General features: G+C 43.3%; 1 protein-coding gene across 1 annotated transcript; it reads left to right on the forward strand.

Moving 5' to 3' along the window:
• The first annotated feature begins 1,171 nt into the window (after positions 1-1,171).
• On the forward strand, positions 1,172-21,571 carry LOC134341241 (olfactomedin-4-like). Its single transcript, XM_063039089.1, has 6 exons — positions 1,172-1,224; positions 2,281-2,357; positions 4,157-4,309; positions 10,584-10,793; positions 15,087-15,237; positions 19,840-21,571. Exons 2-6 carry the CDS (start codon positions 2,298-2,300, stop codon positions 20,649-20,651), a joined length of 1,386 nt encoding a protein of 461 aa, XP_062895159.1. The 5' UTR covers positions 1,172-1,224; positions 2,281-2,297; the 3' UTR covers positions 20,652-21,571.
• The last annotated feature ends 588 nt before the right edge of the window (positions 21,572-22,159 follow it).

Here is a 22,159-nt window from a genome sequence, read left to right on the forward strand (position 1 = left end):
TGAAAAGACTAGGTAAGATGGATGTGGAGAGGATATTTTCTTTGGTGGGGATATCCAGAACTAGAGGGCACAGCCTCAAAATTGAGGGGCGTCCTTTTAGAAGAGAAGTAAGGAGGAAATTTTAGCCAAATAGTGGTGAATCTATGGGAAGCTCTGCCACAGACTGTGGTGGAGGCCAAGTCGTGGGTATATTCAAAGTGGAAGTTGATAGATTCTTGATTACCTGGGGATCAAAGGATATGGTGAGAGGGTAGGTGTATAGAGTTGAATGGGATGCCGGATCAGCCATGATGAAATGGTGAAGCAGACTCCATGGGCTGAATGGCCTAATATTGCTCCTATGTCTTATGGTCCAGTTGACTTCAGATCTTTTAGTTTCCCAAAAACCTTCTCTCTAGTTATGGTAACTTCACACACTTCTTGACCCCTGACGCCTAGGACTTCCACCATACTGCTACTGTCTTCCATTGTGAAGATTGATAAAAAATACTTATTCAGTTAATCAGCCATTTCGTTGGCCCCATTAATACCTCTGCAGCACCGTTTTCCGGTGGTCTGATATCTACTCTCATCTCTGTTTCACACTTTATGTTTCAGAAGCATCTTTTAGTATCCTTTTGGTAAACCTTTGGCTAGCTTACTTTTGTATTCTATCTTTACTTTCCTAATGATTTTTTTTGTTGGAAGTGTAGTAGATAGTTGAATGTTTGTGCTAGAGAGGATGGGCAACCAAGTTTGCAGCAGTAAGGCAAAGTATGGGCAGCTGTAAGATCCTGGACTAATCAGAACATTAGCTTCCACTGAATCTAAGGTTGCACAGGAAGCACAAACGATGGGAGGTCAGGGGTAGCCATGCCTGTAGTGATTAAGGACAAAGCTTGGTAGTTTTCTTCTGAAATTCCAGAAACTCCTTAACTTTAATTCATGGTGAGGATTAGAAGTTAATTAATTATATTTTAAAAAGCTAATTTTTATCGAGGTTCAGAGAGAGCAGCTGTGACTCACTGATGTTTTATCAGTGACCTTGGTGTTTGATCTCACCGTTAGTGCTTGCCTGTCCAGACAACAAATGGCATCGGTATCAACAAAGGGAGATAGGGAGATAATGATGTTGATATACACATAGTCTCATGCCTATATAACCCAGGAAGGCTTCTGAGCCACTCACTGCTCTGGGTGTCAACGATCTAAGAGACTTGGCATTTGCTCTTTACCTGCTGACAGGTTGGTAAATCTCAGAGTCATTGAGTTATAGAGCATAGAAACGGGTTGCTTGCCTCAAATGGTCTATCTGACCAAAGTATCTACCTGATCTAATCCCATTTGCCTGCTTTTGTCCCATATACCTCAAAGTGTTCCTATCTCTCTATGTACCTGCTGAAATGCCATTGAAATATTGTTCCTCCTGTAGCAGCTCATTCCATATACTCATGGGCTCCTCGGTGTAAAAATATTGCCTCTCCGGTCCCCTTTAAATCTTTTCTCTCTCACCTTACACCTCAGCCTCTAGGCTTAGATGGGTAATGTAAGGAGCTATTTTATATCTCGGAAAATTTAAAATTGATTGTATGTCTAAACAATGCTTTGATTATTGGTAAGTGCGAGGGTAATTGGTAAGTTCGTGGCCTAAGGTACCAAACCTAGCACATTTATTTTTCAACATAGACCCCTCACACTTAGCCCAGCGATCTTGGAGCATACGGATCCCTTCTTTGTAGAAGTGGTCCACAGCAAGGGTGATTGATAAGTTCATGGCCTAAGGTAGAAGGAGATGAGTTATTAACTTTCTGCATTATCACTCAAGGAGTTGAACTGCACGTGCATTTAACGAGAGTGTCTTGGACCTCCAGGTGGTCCACAGCAGGGGTGATTGATAAGTTTGTGGCCTCAGGTAGAAAGAGATGAGTTATACAGCTCTTGTTACATGTACGTGCAGTTCAACTCTGAGTGAAAATGCAGAAAGTTTAAAGTTAATAACTCACCTTCTATCCTAGGCCATGAACTTATCAATCACCCTTGCTGTGGACCACTTTCTGGAACTCCAAGACGCCGACTTCTACAAAGAAGGGACCCGTATGCTCCACGACTGCTGGACTAAGTGTGTAAATGTAGGAAAAATAAATGTGCTAGGTTTTCTAAAATTGACTCCTTCTGCCTTGGGCCACAAACTTATCAATCACCTCGTATGGTATTGGAGGAGCCAAAATTGGCTAAATGGTCTCATTTTTATGGTTTTCTATGTGACTGATATCTAACATTCCTAAATTCATCCTTTTTTAGGTGTGGTTGAAGGAATAATGGCAACATTGTTCCTGCTGATGATTTTAGCTCTTCTGGAGCCCTCTGCACATATGTCTGTGAGTTCATTTCTTATTTTCATTTACCTGAACTAACGTTGTTCCTCCTCTCAGTTTTCACTGTAATTGAGTAGATCAATGTGACTGAACAGTGAACAGAGCAGTCAACTCTCTCCAGAGTGTATCTCCATTTGTGCTCTACCCATGTGCAGAATGGCAGGAAGCAGAGTTCTCACTACAGTGAATGGGAAATAATAGAACACTGTTTCCTGAAATGTTCTATACAAATATTCATCTTATTGTAAAATCAAAGTTGAGTTTATTGTCATTTTCACAAGTATGTAGAGTTTCAATGAAAAGCTTACTGCAGCATCATAGCATCAAATCGGCTGCAATCACAAGAAAAAACCATTACGTAACAATAAATTTATACACAATTCTAACAAAACAAAAATCCCGAAGTTCGTTGTGGTGTAAAGTGGAGAAGCTAGTCACTGTGTAGGATTAGGGTTATTCTGGTTGGTTTCAGAACCGAATGACTGAGGGGAAGCAACAGAGAAGTAGCTGTCCTTGAACCTGTGGTGTGGGTTTCAAGCTTCTGTACCTCCTGCCTGATGGTACTGCAAGAAGGTGGTATGTCCTGCCTGATGGTACTGCAAGAAGGTGGTATGTCCTGCCTGATGGTACTGCAAGAAGGTGGTATGTTCTGGCTGATGGTACTGCAAGAAGGTGGTATGTTCTGGCTGATGGTACTGGAAGAAGGTGGTATGTTCTGGCTGATGGGGATCTTCGATGACAAATGTTGCCCTGTTGAGGCAACACCTCATGTATAGAGTTGGGGAGGGATTACTAATGGTGGGGAAGGATTGTCATGATTTATTGGGTAGAGTTCACTGTGCCCTGTAACTACTTATGTTTCTTGTATAGCAGGCCATGATGCAATCAGTCAGGATACTTTCAAAAGGACTGACTATTATCTGAAGTTTTCTACCTGACTATCAGTAACGCCGTCTGGTCGAGGTGATAAACTGTGTTCTGTTTACAATAGAGTCATAGAACATTACGGCACAGAAACAAACACTTTGGCCCCTCTAGTCTGTGTTGAACCATTATTGTGCATAGTCACATTGACCTGCACCCAGACCATAGGCCTGCATATCTCTCCCATCCCTGAACCTATCCAAATTTCTCTAAAATGTTGAAATTGAACCACGTTCATCACTGCCACTGACAGCTTGTTCCACACTATTGCTGCCCCCTGAGTGAGGAGCTCCTCACTATATTCCCCTTAGGGTTTCACCTATTACTCAACTTCAGTGGAAAAAGCCTGCTTGCATTTACCCTACTTATATCCTGCAAGATTTTGTATACATTTATCTCATCTCTCCTCATTCTCCTATTGTCCATGGAATAAAATCGTATCCTATTCCAATGTTCTATATAACTCAGGTCCACATGTCCTGTCAGCATTCTTGTAAAATATCTTCTGGACTGTTTCAATCTTATTGACATCTTTCCTGTAGGTAGGAGAGGTAGGAATAAATCTAAATTTATTTTACAATTTTGTCCTAAGTAGTAACGGATTAAAACATCTTTACATAGAGCTACACTAAGAGCTGATGTACAACCTGTCGGGAGCAAATCAAAAAGCCCCATTTGGAGTATTATAGTTTATCAACGTCTCTCCAACTTTGCTTCTACCTGTCACTACTCCATATACCCTTTATGTTGTTACTGAGGCTTGTGTTCACACTTCACTCACTGTTAAGTTGTTAATGTAATTTAATAAGAATTACTTGTGAACTGAGCACCAGCCGGATATTTGCACTGTTATTAACAATGTGTTGATGTGGTTACAGGTTTCCACGGCTGTCAATGGAACAGTGAACAGTGAAGGACAATGTGTCTGTACAGTGATATTGCCTGATAACACATTCCCAGTGGAAAAAATGGAATATTTGGAAACAACAACAACAGAGCTGAGTATCAGTATCCAAAGTGAGATCACCAAGGTATGGAAATTGATTTACAGTACAATCCCATTGGACTTTCGAACAATGCGAACTATAACACCAGTGAAGGTTGATTACAGACTGCTGGTGACTTCAGTAGACAAATTCCCTTGAGGTTATTCCCAACCTGGGGATCTGACAACAAAATTCAAGCTTCCCACATTACAAAAGCTACACGTTGCAAAAATGCCAGAATTCCAATGGTGCACATTGTAACGGGTAGACATTAAAACAGCTTCTGCATATTACAGCAGTTGCACAGTAAAAGAATGGGTTCATATTACAAGACCTGCGCATAACATCACTATCTATACAAGAGCAATACATTACAACAGTATTCACATGTTACAAGATTAGCTACACATTGCAAGAATGGCTGCTTGTTACTTCTGTTCCTACGCACTACAGCAATGCTGCACATTTTAATGTCTTTAAGTTAGACCATAAGACCATACGATATAGGAGTAGAATTAGGTTTGCTCCACCATTTCATGAAGGCTGATCTAATTTTCCTCTCAACCCCAGTCTCTGCCTTATCCCTTTGTGCCCCGATCAATCAAGAATCTATCAATCTGGGCTGTAAATATACGTAACGACTTGGTCTCCACAGCCACCTGTTTCAATTAATTCTACAGATTCACCACTCTCTGGCTAAATAAATTCTTCATCTCCATTCTAAAAGGATACCCCTCTGTTCTGAGGCTGTGTCCTCTGATCCTAGACTCTCCCACCACAGGAAAAATCCTCTCCACTTCCACTCTATCAAGGCCTTTCAACATCTGATGGGTTTCAATGAGGTCACCCCTCATTCTTCTGAATTCCAGTGAATATGGGCCCAGGGCAATCAAACGCTCTTCATATGACAAGATGTTCAATCCTGGAATCATTTTTGTGAACCTCCTTTGAAGTGTCTCCGGTTTCAGCACATCCTTTCTAAGATGAAGTGTCCAAAACTACTCAATTCTCCAGGTGAGAGCTCACTAGTGCTTTATAAAGCCTGAATATTACATTGTTACTTTTATAATCTAGTCCACTCAAAATGAATGCTAACATCGCTTTTACCTTGCTCACCAGTGACTCAGCTTGCAAATTTACCTTTAGGGAATACTGCACAAGGACTCCCAAGTCCCATTGCCTCTCAGTTTTCTTTTAGTATTGTCTCTTTATTTAGAAAATAGTCTACCATTTTATTTCTTCTACCAAAGTGCATGACCATACACTTCCCTACCCTGTATTAAACAATGCTGTATATACACACACAACAGCTACACATTGTAGACCAGAAGACATGGGAGCAATATATTAGGCTAATCAGCCTACTGAATCTGCTCTGCCATTCCATCATGGCTGACTTATTCTCCTCTCAATCCCATTCTCCTGCCTTCTCCCCGTAAACTTCCACACCTTTCAAATCAAAAAACTATCAACCTCTATTTTAAGTTTATCCAGTGACTTGGCCCCCACAGCCATGTTTGCCAATCTTCGCCTTTGGCACAGAGTCTGGCCCTGTGGCTCAGAAGGGTAGGGAAAAGAAGGCAGCAGTAATAGGGGACTCTATAGTTAGGGAGTCAGACAGGTGATTCTGTGGACGCAGGAAAGAAACACGGATGGTAGTTTGCCTCCCAGGTGCCAGGGTCTGGGATGACATTCACGATATCCTGAAGTGGGAAGGTGAACAGCCACAGGTCGTGGTACATATTGGTACCAAAGACATAGGTAGGAAAAGGGAGGAGGTCCTGAAAACAGACTACAGGGAGTTAGTAAGGAAGTTGAGAAGCAGGACCTCAAAGGTAGTAATCTTGGGATTACTGCCTGTGCCACGTGACAGTGAGAGTAGGAAAAGAGTGAGGTGGAGGATAAATGCGTGGCTGGGGATTGGAGCAGGGGGCAGGGATTCAGATTTCTGGAGCATTAGGACTTCTTCTGAGGCAGGTGAGACCTGTACAAAAAGGACGGGTTACACTTGAATCCCAGTGGGACCAATATCCTGGCAGGGATGTCTGCTAAGGCTATTGGGGAGAGTTTAAACTAGGATCTGTTGGGGGTGGGGGGGGGAGTGGGAACCGAACTGAAGAGACAGAGGAAGGGGTGATTGGCTCACAAGTAGAGAAAGCTTGAAGACAGTACAAGAGGAAAGATAGGCAGATGATAGAGAAGGGACGCGCTCAGACCGATGGTTTGAGATGCGTCTATTTTAATGCAATAAGCATCATGAACAAAGTGAATGAGTTTAGAGCGTGGATCAGTACATGGAGCTACAGTATGATGTTGTGGCCATAACAGAGACTTGGATGGTTTAGGGGCAGGAATGGTTACTTAGAGTGCCAGGCTTTAGATGTTTCAGAAAGGACAGGGAGGGAGGCAAAAGAGGTGGGGGTGTGGCACTGCTGATCAGAGATAGTGTCACAGCTGCAGAAAAGGAGAAAGACATGGAGGGATTGTCTACAGAGTCTCTGTGGGTGGAAGTTAGAAACAGGAAGGGGTCAATCACTATACTGGGTGTTTTTTATAGACCACCTAATAGTAACAGGGACATCGAGGAGCAGATAGGGAGACAGATGCTGAAAAGGTGTAATAATAACAGGGTTGTTGTGATGGGAGATTTTAATTTCCCAAATATCGATTGGCATGTCCCGGGAGCAAGGGGTTTAGATGGGGTTGATTTGATAGGTGTGTTCAGGAAGGTTTCTTGACACAATATGTAGGTAAGCCTACAAGAGGAGAGGCTGTACTTGATCTGATTTTGGGAAATGAACCTGGTCAGGTATCAGATCTCTCAGTGGGAGAGCATTTTGGAGATAGTGATCACAATTCTTTCTCCTTTACCATAACATTGGAGAGGGATAGAAGCAAACAAGTTAGGAAAGTGTTTAATTGGAGTAAGAGGAAATGTGAGGTGATCAGGCAGGAACTTGGAAGCATAAATTTGGAACAGATGTTCTCAGGGAAATGAACGGCAGACATGTGGCAAATGGTCAGGGGATATTTGTCTGGTGTTCCAATGAGACAGGGAAAGGATGGTAGGGTACAGGAACCGTGGTGTACAAAGGCTGTTGTAAGTCTAGGCAAGAAGAAAAGAAGAGCTTACGAAAGGTTCAAAAAGCTAGGTAATGATAGAGATCTAGAAGATTATAAGGCTAGTGGGAAGGAGCTTAAGAATGAAATTAGGAGAGCCAGAAGGGGCCATGAGAAGGCCTTGGTGAGCAGGATTGAGGAAAACCCCAAGGCATTCTACAAGTATGTGAAGAGCAAAAGGATAGGACATGAGAGAGTAGAACCAATGAAGTGTGACAGTGGAAAAGCATGTATTGAACTAGAGGAGATGGCAGAGATACTTAATAAATACCTTGCTTCAGTATTCACGAAGGAAAGAGATCTGGGAGATTGTAGGGATGACTTACAGTGGACTGAAAAGCTTGAGCATGTAGATATTAAAAAAGAGAATGTGCTGGAGCTTTTGGAAAGCATCAAGCTGGATAGGTCTCCAGGACCAGACGAGACGTACCCCAGGCTACTGTGGGAGGTGAGGGAGGAGATTGCTGAGCCTCTGGTGATGATCTTTGCATTATCAATGGGGATGGGAGAGGTTCTGGAGGATTGGAGAGTTGCAGATGTTGTTCCCTTATTCAAGAAAGGGAGTAGAGATAGCCCAGGAAATTATAGACAGTGAGTCTTAATTCAGTGGTTCGTAAGTTGATGGAAAAGACCCTAGAGGCTGGAATTATGAACATTTGGAGAAGCATAATGAGATTAGGAATATAGAACATATGATGGTAAGTCAAAGGCAGGTCGTGCTTTACGAACCTGATTGATTTTTTTTTGAGGATATGACTAAACACGTTGATGAAGGTAGAGTAGTAGATGTAGTATATATGGATTTCAGCAAGATATTTGACAAGGTGCCCCATGCAAAGCTTATTGAGAAAGTAAGGAGGCATGAGATCCAAGGGGACCTTGCTATGTGGATCCAGAATTGGCTTACCCACAGAAGACAAAGAATGGTTGCAGACGAGTCATGTTCTTCACGGAGGTCGGTGACCAGTGGTGTGCTTCAGGGATCTGTTCTGAAACCCCTTCTCTTCGTTATTTTTATAAATGACGTGGATGAGGATGTGGAGGGATGAGTTAGTAAATTTGCTGATGATATTAAGGTTTGGGGGTGTTGTGGATAGTGTGGAGGGTTGTCAGAGGTTACAGCGGGACATCAATAAGGTGCAAAACTGGGCTGAGAAGTGGCAGATAGAGTTCAACTCGGATAAGTGTGAGGTGGTTCATTTTGGTAGGTCAAATATGATGGCAGAATATAGTATTAATGATAAGACTCTGGCAGTGTAGAGGATCAGAAGGATCTTGGGGTCCAAGTCCATAAGACACTCAAAGTTGCTGCGCAGGTTGACTCTGGTTAAGAAGGCATATGGTGCATTGGCCTTCATCAACTGTGGGATTCAGTTTAGGAGCCGAGAGGTAATGTTGCAACTATAGGATGCTGGTCAGACCCCACTTGGAGTACTGTGCGCAGTTCTGTTCACCTCACTACAGAAAGAATGTGGAAACTATAGAAAGGGTGCAGAGGAGATTTAACAAGGATGTTGCCTGGATTGGGGAGCATGCCTTATGAGAATAGATTGAGTGAACTCAGCCTTTTTTCCTTGGAGTGACAGAGGATAAGAGGTGACCTGATAGAGGTGTACAAGACAATGAGAGGCATTGTCTTGTGGATAGTCAGAAGCTTTTTCCCAGGTCTGAAATGGCTAACATGAGAGAGCACAGTTTTGAAGTGCTTGGATGTAGGTACAGAGGAGATGTCAGGGGTAATTTTCTTTTACGCAGAGAGTGGTGAGTGTGTAGAATGGGCTGCCAGTGGCGGTGGTGGAGGTGGATACGATAGGGTCTTTTAAGAGACTCCTGGAGGGCTATGGGTAACCCTAGGTAATTTCTAAAGTAAGTACATGTTCGGCACAGGATTGTGGGCTGAAGGGCCTGTATTGTGCTGTAGGTTTTCTATGTTTCTAAGTCTACAGATTTACCACCATTTTGGCTAAAGAAGTTCCTCCTTTCCATTCTATAGGGATGTCCTTGTATTCTGAGGCTGTGCCCTCTGGTCCTAGACACTCCTATTAATGGAAGCATCCTCTCCATGTCAACTCCATCTAACCCTTTCAATATTCAGTACATTTTACGAGATCCCCCTTTATTCTTCTAAACTTCAGCAAGTACAGGTCCAGAGCCAGCCAACATTCCTCGTACATTAATCCTTTTTTTTACTAGGATCGTTCTTATTAACGTCCTCTGGGACCCTCTCAATGGCAACACGTTCTTTCGTATATTTGGGGCCCCGAGCTGTGGTCTGACCAATGCCTTATAGGTTCAAAGCATTACATCCTTCCTTTATATTACATTATATTCTAGTCCTCTCAAAATGAGTGTTAACATTGCATTTGCCTTTCTTATCACCTCAACCTACAAGTTAACCTTTAGGGAATTCTGCACTAGGACTCCCAAGTCTCTTTGCTCCTCTAATTTCTGAATTTTTCCTTATTTAGAAAATAGTCCATGCCTTCATTCCTTCTACCAAGGTGCACGACCATACATTTCCCCACACTGTATTCCATCTGCAACTTCATTGTCCATTCTCCGAATCTATCCAAGTCCTTCTGGTGACTCCCTGTTTCATCAACACTACCTATCTGCAGACTTGGCTACAAAGGCATCAATTCCATCATACAAATCATTAACATACAACATGAAAAGTAATGGGCCTAACACCAGCCCCTGCAGAACACCTCTAGTCACCAACAGCCAACCAAAATGGGCCACCTTTATCCCTACTGGTGGCCTTCTGCTAGTCAATTAATCTCCTCTCCATGCCAATAACTTTAATATCATCTGGTCTTACCACGTTTAGCAGTCTATGTGCAACATCTTGTCAAGGCATTATAACAGTGGTTACTTGTTACAACAATACTTGCACATTATCAAAATCAAAGGGAAAGTAAAACTCATAATGCAGGCCGATGTAGAAAATACTGGAGGAACTGAATAGGCCTGATAGCATCAATTGAGGGAAGTGGACAGATGATGTTTCGGTCTGAGACCCTTCAACGGTACAGTGTGGCCAATTGAATTCCTTGTCCATTTTGTATTCTTCTAGATTAACAGCGTCTGTAATCATTCTTGTGACTCAAAATGCAGGCTTTTTCTGAGATATGAATGGTTCCTTTTTGTCCAGAGAGGACGGGTAAACCAGATGCCTTTGCTGTGTCTCTCTGTCCAGGTACAACAATACGCACAGATTATCTCAGTCCACATCGTGAAGCTGCGAAATCTGACCCAGCGAGTCGAGAGTATCGAGGCAGGAGGCTCCTACACTCAACTCGACTTTGAGCTGCTTAAACTGGAGATCCAAGAGCTGGTGTCACTCACCAATCAGCTGAAGGTCACGATCAACGGAAGCAACACCATCATCGACCAACTTTACATAGAGGTCAGGATGTCACACATTACACACCTGGTTCTCCATGTGTCTGTAGTGAATGTTTAATTATTGATGAAATGGCCTGGTCAATATTGATACAATGATAGTAAATGACTGGCTTCAGGAAGATAAAACCACATGTAATAACATCAGAAATGTTAATGTGTTAAATACTTGCCTAATCTTCATCCTCTGTCTAAGTTCTATTGATTCTGAAAGGAAAGCAATCAATGTCTTTTTAAAATAACTTGTATTTTCTGACATTTAAAAAGAGTTAAATGCCTTGGGGGGTTTTTCTTAAACCTATTTGTAAGTTATTTCTCAAGTCCCCTTCTAGATCTCCTGTCTATTCTTCATCTCCTCCATGGCTACCTTGTAACTCACCAGACCCCTGACTGATACTAAACCTTAAGTAAACTTCTTTCTTCCTCTTGACTAGACGTTCCACATCTCTAACAAAACAAACATAAATTAATATAAACTTAATTTAACAAATTAATGCCTAAACTTCTTTTTCCAAAATGGAGTACTTCAGAACATGAAAGAATTGGAACTATCTAAAGAAACTATTTAAAGTTATCCAACATTTAGCTTTGTCCCTCACAATAGTTTCTGTCCTTCCGATAGATGGAAGTGAGATTTCTGAGCCAAGTCTAAGTTGAAGCACAAAATTCCAGCATAGCCTTGGCTTACACGGGTTGGACATACGTCCATTTAAGAATGGGAACTCTTGATAACAGACGGAATTTTTGTGGGTCCTTGAGTAGCCATTGTTATTATACTGAACAATCTGGGTCAGTACCTCGGAGACAACTACTAAATGTCAACGTCGCTATGTTGGTGAGTTCCACTTCCCACATGATTGCTCGGTCTGTACTCTGGAATGCCCAAGTCTACACCAGAGGGATCAAGATGTTGACTCTCCTCCTCTTTCTTAATGTCTAGCCTATCAAGTTTCTGTTAAAATCTTCAATGGATTCAGTCCACTCCAACATCCACTAAACAAACCATCGTTTGAATATTCAATTGGACAGGTTACATATACATTGAATTGAATTGACTTTATTTCTTACAATCCTTCACATACACAAGGAGTAAAAATCATTACGTTAGAGGGTCCAGTGAGATGGAGGAACTGAGGGAAATACATGTTAGTAGGGAAGTGGTGTTAGGTAAATTGAAGGGATTAAAGGCAGATAAATCCCCAGGGCCAGATGGTCTGCATCCCAGAGTGCTTAAGGAAGTAGCCCAAGAAATAGTGGATGCACTAGTGATAATTTTTCAAAACTCGTTAGATTCTGGACTAGTTCCTGAGGATTGGAGGGTGGCTAATGTAACCCCTCTTTTTAAAAAAGGAGGGAGAGAGAAACCGGGGAATTATAGACCGGCTAGCCTAACGTTGGTGGTGGGGAAACTGCTGGAGTCAGTTATCAAAGATGTGATAACAGCACATTTGGAAAGCGGTGAAATCATCGGACAAAGTCAGCATGGATTTGTGAAAGGAAAATCATGTCTGACGAATCACATAGAATTTTTTGAGGATGTAACTAGTAGAGTGGATAGGGGAGAACCAGTGGATGTGGTATATTTGGATTTTCAAAAGGCTTTTGACAAGGTCCCACACAGGAGATTAGTGTGCAAACTTAAAGCACATGGTATTGGGGGTAAGGTATTGATGTGGATAGAGAATTGGTTAGCAGACAGGAAGCAAAGAGTGGGAATAAACGGGACCTTTTCAGAATGGCAGGCAGTGACTAGTGGGGTACCGCAAGGCTCAGTGCTGGGACCCCAGTTATTTACAATATATATTAATGACTTGGATGAGGGAATTAAATGCAGCATCTCCAAGTTTGCGGATGACATGAAGCTGGGTGGCAGTGTTAGCTGTGAGGAGGATGCTAAGAGGATGCAGGGTGACTCGGATAGGTTAGGTGAGTGGGCAAATTCATGGCAGATGCAATTTAATGTGGATAAATGTGAAGTTATCCACTTTGGTGGCAAAAATAGGAAAACAGATTATTATCTGAATGGTGGCCGATTAGGAAAAGGGGAGGTGCAACGAGACCTGGGTGTCATTATACACCAGTCATTGAAAGTGGGCATGCAGGTACAGCAGGCGGTGAAAAAGGCGAATGGTATGCTGGCATTTATAGTGAGACGATTCGAGTACAGGAGCAGGGAGGTACTACTGCAGTTGTACAAGGCCTTGGTGAGACCACACCTGGAGTATTGTGTGCAGTTTTGGTCCCCTAATCTGAGGAAAGACATCCTTGCTATAGAGGGAGTACAAAGAAGGTTCACCAGATTGATTCCTGGGATGGCAGGACTTTCATATGAAGAAAGACTGGATGAACTAGGCTTGTACTCGTTGGAATTTAGAAGATTGAGGGGGGATCTGATTGAAACCTATAAAATCCTAAAGGGATTGGACAGGCTAGATGCAGGAAGATTGTTCCCGATGTTGGGAAAGTCCAGAACGAGGGGCCACAGTTTGAGGATAAAGGGGAAGCCTTTTAGGACCGAGATTAGGAAAAACTTCTTCACACAGAGAGTGGTGAATCTGTGGAATTCTCTGCCACAGGAAACAGTTGAGGCCAGTTCATTGGTTATATTTAAGAGGGAGTTAGATATGGCCCTTGTGGCTGCGGGGATCAGGGGGTATGGAGGGAAGGCTGGGGCGGGGTTCTGAGTTGGATGATCAGCCATGATCATAATAAATGGCGGTGCAGGCTCGAAGGGCCGAATGGCCTACTCCTGCACCTATTTTCTATGTTTCTATGTTTCTATGTTTCTATGTTATGTCTCCGTCTAAATGTGCAATGTGCAAAAATAGTAATTTGTAATAAATAGAACAGTCAATGTAACATAGAAATACCCTTAAATCAGCATAAATTAATCAGTCTGATGGCCTGGTGGAAGAAGCTGTCCTGAAGCCTGTTGGTCCTGGCTTTTATGTTGCGGTACCATTCCTTGGATGGTAGCAGTTGGAATAGATCATGGCTGGGGTAACTCGGGTCCCCAATGATCCTTCGGACCCTTTTTTTCCACACCTGTCTTTGTAAATGTCCTGAATCAAGGGAAGTTCACAACTACAGATGCGCTGGGCCGTCTGCACCACTCTCTGAAGGATCCTGCGATTAAGGGAGGTATAGTTCCATACCAGGCAGGGATGCAGCCAGTCAGGATGCTCTCAATTGTGCTCCTGTAGAAAGTTCTTTGGATTTGGGGGTCCATACCAAACTTCCTCAACCGTCTGAGGTGAAAGACGTGTTGTTGTGCCTTTTTGACCACATAGCTAGTGTGTACAGACTATGTGAGACCCTCGGTGATGTGAATGCTGTGGAACTTAAAGCTGTTTGCCCTCTCAACCCCAGATCCATTGATGTCAACTGGGGTTAGCCAGTCTCCATTCCTCCTGTAATCCACAACCAGCTCATTGTGGCTACAAGAACAGGTCAGGGACTGAGTGGCCAACAATGTGTGACTCAATGGCTGACACAGCAAGTTTTTCCATCATCTATAGTACAAGGTACAAATCGGGAGTGTAATGGAACACTTTTCACTTGCTGAATGAGTGAGGCTTCAACAACACTCAACATCATCCTGGATCAAACAGACAGTTTGGTTAGCTCCTTGCCTACCTCTGCCTCTGCCACAGAGTGGCTGCGGAGTGTACCATCTACAAAATCCACTCAGTCACTGCTTAGGCATCTTCTCCACATTCCATGAAGGATACAGGCAGCAGATGCAGCAGGGGACACAGCCTGGTGGATTTCCCATCCCCTCATACAAATCTGATCTTTTGTCATTGCCGTGTCTATATCCTGGTACACCATCCCCGAGAGAACAGTGGAAGCACCTTCACCAGGAGGATCAGAGTGGCTGAAGAACAAGATTTACCACCACTGCATTTAGTGAGGGACATTCAATACTGGCTCCCCCTGTGAAGCACAGATATTGGAAAATAAACACTTTTTTTAAACAAAAAAAAAGTTTGCTTCCTTAACGTATTGAAAAGCAACCACTTTCTCCTTCAGGGAGAAGAAACGATTTTTCATGACACAGTTTGCCAGCCTGAGGTACCAGCCCTACAGAACAGTCAACAGCTCTGGGCAGGGTGGTGACAACTGCCTCATCAGTGGTTTTCCTCCCTGCTTTTCCCTGTAGATGGACTACCCTTGACATCAAGATTCAGTTCCAGTTTGGTACAAGACACTAGTTAACCTGTACCCGTTGTTATGAATGACATAATTTCTACTCGGCTCCTAACTGGTCCTCCCTTTAATGTTTCCTCTGCTTCAGATTCAGAACATATCAATCATCGTGCACCAGTTGGAATCATACGACAAGAACAACGTCCTGCAGATCCGCAAGGAGATTACAGCACTGAAGGAGCGACTGGCAGAGTGCGAGAAGAACCGGGTTCCAACAACCACTCCACCGATTGATTACAGTCAGTTTCTTATCAACCCTAATCAATGATCAGACAGGAAGGCATGATAGGAGTACTTAACTGAATCATTGAGCTATCGTTGATGGCCATATTTGTTACTGCAAGTTTTAAGAGTCACCTGCAATGTGGACTGAAAATATTTTTTATCCCCTGGAGCAAGAGGGGGAGTGGGAAGGCAAGATAGAAAAAGGGAGGGGGGAACAAAGATGGAGGGAGAGAAAGAGTGAAGGGGAGGGAGGAGAGATAAAGGGAGCGAGAAGGAGAATGAGGGAGTAAAAGAAACAAAGAAATAGTCAGGAGAGAGTGAGAAAGTGAGGAAAAGAAATAGAGAAAACAGTAGAGAGAAACAAAGAAATAAATCTTGGTGTGGAGAGAAGGAGAGGGGGGAGAGGGACAGATAAAGAGAGGGTAGAGGGTGGGAAGGAGAGAGGGTCATTACATCTCTCTCTGTCTCTCTTGCCAATTCTCATTTTAAATTTTTTCTTTTTCTTTTGATTTTTCTATCTCTGTCACACCAAGTTCTCTTATTTGTTTCTCTCTCTGTCCACTGTTTTCTCCATCGCCCTCTCTCTTCCATCTCTATCATCCAGAGATGGCGTCTCTACCATCTCTGTCTCTCTCTAATCCTCCCTCTGTGTGTCTCTTTACTTCTTGCTCTCACCCTCCACACCAAGACCTGTTTCTCTCTCTGTACTGTATTTTCTCTGTATGGGTGACTTTAACTTCCCTAATATTGATTGGCACCTGATTAGTTCCAAGGGTTTAGATGGGACAGAGTTTGTTAAGTGTGTCCAGGATGGATTCCTGTCACAGTATGTGGACAGGTCGACCAGGGGGAATGCCATACTAGATCTAGTACTAGGTAATGAACCGGGTCAGGTCACAGGTCTCTTAGAGGGTGAGCATTTGGGGCACAGTGACCACCGCTCCCTGGCCTTTAGCATTATCATGGAAAAGGATAGAATCAGAGAGGACAGGAAAATTTTTAATTGGAGAAGGGCAAATTGAGGCTATAAGGCTAGAACTTGCGGGTGTGAATTGGGATGATGTTTTTGCAGGGAAATGTACTATGGACATGTGGTTGATGTTTAGAGATCTCTTGCAGGATGTTGGGGATAAATTTGTCCCGGTGAGGAAGATAAAGAATGGTAGGGTGAAGGAACCATGGGTGACAAGTGGGGTGGAAAATCTAGTCAGGTGGAAGAAGGCAGCATACATGAGGTTTAGGAAGCAAGGATCAGATGGGTCTATTGAGGAATATAGGGAAGCAAGAAAGGAGCTTAAGAAGGGGCTGAGAAGAGCTAGAAGGGGGCATGAGAAGGCCTTGGCGAGTGGGGTAAAGGAAAACCCCAAGGCATTCTTCAATTATGTGAAGAACAAAAGGATGACAGGAGTGAAGGGAGGACCAATTAGAGATAAAGGTGGGAAGATGTGCCTGGAGGCTGTGAAAGTGAATGAGGTCCCCAATGAATACTTCTCTTCGGTATTCACCAATGAGAGGGAACTTGATGATGGTGAGGACAATATGAGTGAGGTTGATGTTCTGGAGCATGTTGATATTAAGGCAGAGGAGATGTTGGAGTTGTTAAAATACATTAGGACGGTTAAGCCCCCGGGGCCTGATGGAATATTCCCCAGGCTGCTCCACGAGGTGAGGGAAGAGATTGCTGAGGCTCTGGCTAGGATCTTTATGTCCTCGTTGTCCACGGGAATAGTACCGGAGGATTAGAGGGAGGCGAATGTTGTCCCCTTGTTCAAAAAAGGTAGTAGGGATAGTCCGGGTAATTATAGAACAGTGAGCCTTACGTCTGTGGTGGGAAAGCTGTTGGAAAAGATTCTCAAATATGAGGAATTCTGCAGATGCTGGAAATTCAAGCAACACACATCAAAGTTGCTGGTGAACGCAGCAGGCCAGGCAGCATCTCTAGGAGGAGGTACAGTCGACGTTTCGGGCCGAGACCCTTCGTCAGGACTAACTGAAGGAAGAGCTAGTAAGAGATTTGAAAGGGGGAGGGGGAGATCCAAAATGATAGGAGAAGCCAGGAGGGGGAGGGATGGAGCCAAGAGCTGGACAGGTGATTGGCAAAAGGGATATGAGAGGATCATGGGACAGCAGGCTCAGGGAGAAGGAAAAGGGGGAGGGGGGAAAACCCAGAGGATGGGCAAGGGGTATAGTCAGAGGGACAGTGGGGAGAAAAAGGAGAGAGAGAGAAAGAATGTGTGTATATAAATAAATAACGGATGGGGTACGAGGGGGAGGTGGGGCATTAGCGGAAGTTAGAGAAGTCAATGTTCATGCCATTGGGTTGGAGGCTACCCCGACGGAATATAAGGTGTTGTTCCTCCAACCTGAGTGTGGCTTCATCTTTACAGTAGAGGAGGCCGTGGATAGACATATCAGAATGGGAATGGGATGTGGAATTAAAATATGTGGCCACTGGGAGATCCTGCTTTCTCTGGCGGACAGAGCGAAGGTGTTCTTAGTGATAGGATCTATAAGCATTTAGAGAATTATGGTCTGATCAGGGACAGTCAGCATGGCTTTGCGAAGGGCAGATCGTGTCTAACAAGCCTGATAGTGTTCTTTGAGGAGGTGACCAGCCATACAGATGAGGGTAGTGCAGTGGATGTGATCTACATGGATTTTAGTAAGGCATTTGACAAGGTTCCACATGGTAGGCTTATTCAGAAAGTCAGAAGGCATGGGATCCAGGGAAGTTTGGCCAGGTAGATTCAGAATTGGCTTGCCCGCAGAAGGCAGAGGGTCATGGTGGAGGGAGTACATTCAGATTGGAGGATTGTGACTAGTGGTGTCCCACAAGGATCTGTTTTGGGACCTCTACTTTTCATGATTTTTATTAACAACCTGGATGTGGGGGTAGAAGGGTGGGTTGGCAAGCTTGCAGATGACACAAAGGTTGGTGGTGTTGTAGATAGTGTAGAGGATTGTCAAAGATTGCAGAGAGACATTGACAGGTTTCAGAAGTGGGCTGAGAAGTGGCAGATGGAGTTCAACCTGGAGAAGTGTGAGGTGGTACACTTTGGAAGGACAAATTCCAAGACAGAGTACAAAGTAAATGGCAGGATACTTGGTAGTGTGGAGGAGCTGTGGGATCTGGGGGTGCATGTGTACAGATCCCTGAAAGTTGCCTCACAGGTAGATAGGGTAGTTAAGAAAACTTATGGGGTGTCAGCTTTCATAAGTCGAGGGATAGAGTTTAAGAGTCGTGAGGTAATGATGCAGCTCTATAAAAATCTGGTTAGGCCACACTTGGTGTACTGTGTCCAGTTCTGGTCGCCTCACTATAGGAAGGATGTGGAAGCATTGGAAAGGGTACAGAGGAGATTTACCAGGATGCTGCCTGGTTTAGAAAGTATGCATTATGATCAGAGATTAAGGGAGCTAGGGCTTTACTCTTTGGAGAGAAGGAAGATGAGAGGAGACATGATAGAGGTGTACAAGATAATAAGAGGAATAGATAGAGTGGACAGCCAGCGCCTCTTCCCCAGGGCACCACTGGTCAATACAATGGGACATGGCTTTAAGGTAAGGGGTGGGAAGTTCAAGGGGGATATTAGAGGAAGGTTTTTTACTCAGAGAGTGGTTGGTGCGTGGAATACACTGCCTGAGTCAGTGGTGGAGGCAGATACACTAGTGAAGTTTAAGAGACTACTAGACAGGTATATGGAGGAATTTAAGGTGGGGGGTTATATGGGAGGCAGGTTTTGAGGGTCAGCACAACATTGTGGGCTGAAGGGCCTGTAATGTGCTGTACTATTCTATGTCCTCCATTTCTCTCTCCCCTCCCCCTCTCCCCCCTCCCCCGCTCTCCCCCCCTCTCTCCCCGTTTCTTCTTCCCCTTCACTTTTTCTTCATCTTTGCCCCTCTCTTTTTCTCCCCCAGTCTTTCTCTCTTTCTTTCTCACACTCTCTCGTTTCAATATCTGTTTCTTCATTTTTTTCCTCTTCATCTAGTCTGTTTTCCCATCTCACTTTCTCTCTATCTCTCTTCCTTCCTTTTCTGTTGCTACGCCCTCCCTTACTTTCTATCTCTCTCCCTCCTCATTAACCCCTTAGTTTCTCCTGCCACACTTCAACCATCTTTTCCACGTCATGAGGGGAGAAGTTCAGAAAAGTATCAAAAAAAACATGAACTGGCTTCCAGAATGAGAACAATGCACAACAAAGAGATCATTTTGATTTAAGATGGCGTAGATTTATGGTGAGAAGGGAGGGATGTAATGGGGACTTGCGAGACAGTGTATTTACTCAGATAAGAATATGGAATGAGCTGCCAGAGGAAATACTTGAAGCAGGTTCAGTGACGACCTTCAAAATATAATTGGACAGGTACGTGGATAGAAAGAATTTGGGCCAGATTGGGATCAGATTGGAGAGACATCTTATTCAGTTGGGTCAATGGGCCTATTTTCATGCTGTATGACTCAATGACTCTGCAAGTATATTAAGTTAATGATAAACCAATTCAATTCACTCCAGAAAACTAGTCGAGGGAAAATACATTCCGTGACTATATCCAGAAATAATGTGTGTAAAATAGAAGTGATTACTTCATAATTACATATAGTTTTGTATTGACAGGGAGCTGCAAGCATGGTGGACTCCTCAATATAACCGAGCCTTTTGTGACACAGCTGAACTGGTTGGGATCAAGTTACAGATATGGAGCATGGGGCAAAGATCCTGCTCCCCTACCAACTAAAAATGAACTGTACTTTGTGATTGCAGACAACTATGAAAGCCAATTTGATAACTTCCGATTACACTCTTCATACGATGATTTACTGATCTACAAAAATTCAATTAACAAAAGACTTGGGTATTCTAGCAGTTCCAACAAAGCACAGGGAGGTGGGATGGTTTTATACAATAACTCCATGTATTACAACTGTTACAACAGTAGGCAAATGTGCAGGTTTAATGTAGACACAAACGTGGTGGAGAGATCAACACTGGCAAATGCAGTCTACGCCAACCGATTCTCTTATCAGGGTGTTAATTACCAGGACATGGACTTTTCTGTGGATGAAACTGGCCTGTGGGTCATTTACTCCACTGAACAAAATGCTGGGAATATAGTTCTTAGTAAAATTAACACAACATCCTTCACTGTGGAGAGGACATGGGTCACTAGACAGTTCAAACCTGGTGTGACCAATGCCTTTATGATCTGTGGGGTGCTGTATGCGATTAGACCAGTGAGCACACGAGTGGAGGAGATTTTCTATACATTTGATACCAGAACTGGTGAGGAAGGTACGCTTGCTGTAAAGATGGATAAGGTGATGGAGACATTACAGAGTGTTAGCTACAACCCCTCTGATCACAAACTGTATGTCTTCAATGATGGCTACCAGGTGAGTTATGATGTGATATTCAAACCTGATCAATAATTATCAGTTGAAGCAGAATAACACTCAATCACCTGTAACCATGAACAAAGCAATCAGCAGAGGCCGGAAATCATTGGGGAAATCAGGGTCTGGATTTGAATTTCTGTAGCTGAATCTCAATTTGTATTTCACATCCAAGTTAATGTTAAAGTTAAAACAGCAAAAACCCATGCTACTGAAAACAAATCACTCAATGCCTTGCAAGTTGAGACCAATTCTATTTATAAGCATCCAGTATTCTGATTGTGATGATGTTTTGTGCTGGGACTAATTGCAAGAGTCAGAAGGTTACTGATCCTAGGTTGCAGCCTAGGGTTTGGATGACTGTACAATCAATGTTACACCACATCCTGTGATACAATTCCACTCCTTTTATATCCCATAAGGTTTACTGGGCAAGTGGTAAAGTCAACATGAAGATGGTTGTCTTAATACTAATGATCACGTCAGTATACTGAACAACAGTCCTAGCTTGACTGGGGGCTAGGTGTTGATGGTTGGAAACTCAGGCCTGGTGGAGACATTAACTTATTTCTGAATCTGTTACTATCACTAATTATCAGATGTAATGTAAAGTGCTTATGGAGAAATTATATTGCAAAGCCACAAATTGATTGATAAAAGCAAAATCTACAAGTCTGTTGCATGATTTTATTCTGCCTTTTATTTTCAGACATTCATTCTTATCCAAACATTTGTATGTTTCCCCTTCCAATCTTTACCACACTTTGGCCTCGTGCACCAGCTGTGGTGACACTTGGTGGGGCTGTTGCAATGATCTCAATGCATCCTAAAACAGTTTCTTCCCAATCCCAGCCTCCTTTGGAACTCCAATGAATTGGTTAGAAATGGGTGAATTCAGCAGATTTATTAAATACTTGGATCAATTTTATAACTGATGACCTGAAATAGACAGCTGGCGATACCTCCTCTGCAGGCTGGTGGAAACAAAGAACTTCCAGCATTTCTGGAGGGGACTGCAGATGTAGAATCAGGTGTAACAGGAAAAAAAGCTGCAGGAACTCAGTACATCAGGCAACATCTATGGGAAGTTGGTGTTTTAAGTCAAGATTTCATCTGGTACAAATGTTGAATCTTGGCTGAAAAGTTTTACTGTCCACAGATGCTACCTGATCCACTGAGTTCCTGCAGCTTTTTGTTGAATGGAGGAAACGTTCCTGCATTTTCACCCCTATAATGTTTGCACATTCCATTCTCACTTCTGTTCATCAGCAACTGAAAACCTTCCCACATCCCTCAGAACCTCCAGACACTTTGTTCTTTTCTCAACTTATGTTCATGAGACAAGACAAGACAAAGGAGTGGGCCATTCAGCCCATCGAGTCTGCTCCACCGCTCCACCACGAGCTAAACTATTCCCCCATGGCTTTTTCCCCATCTCCCTTGATACCCTGACTAATTAGATACCTATCAACCTCCTCCTTAAACACCTTCAATGATCGGGCCTCCACAGCCCTCATGACATAGTACTTAGTACATTCCGCCAA

Source organism: Mobula hypostoma, assembly GCF_963921235.1.
Source record: "Mobula hypostoma chromosome 10 unlocalized genomic scaffold, sMobHyp1.1 SUPER_10_unloc_2, whole genome shotgun sequence".
Taxonomy (NCBI): Eukaryota; Metazoa; Chordata; class Chondrichthyes; order Myliobatiformes; family Myliobatidae; genus Mobula; species Mobula hypostoma.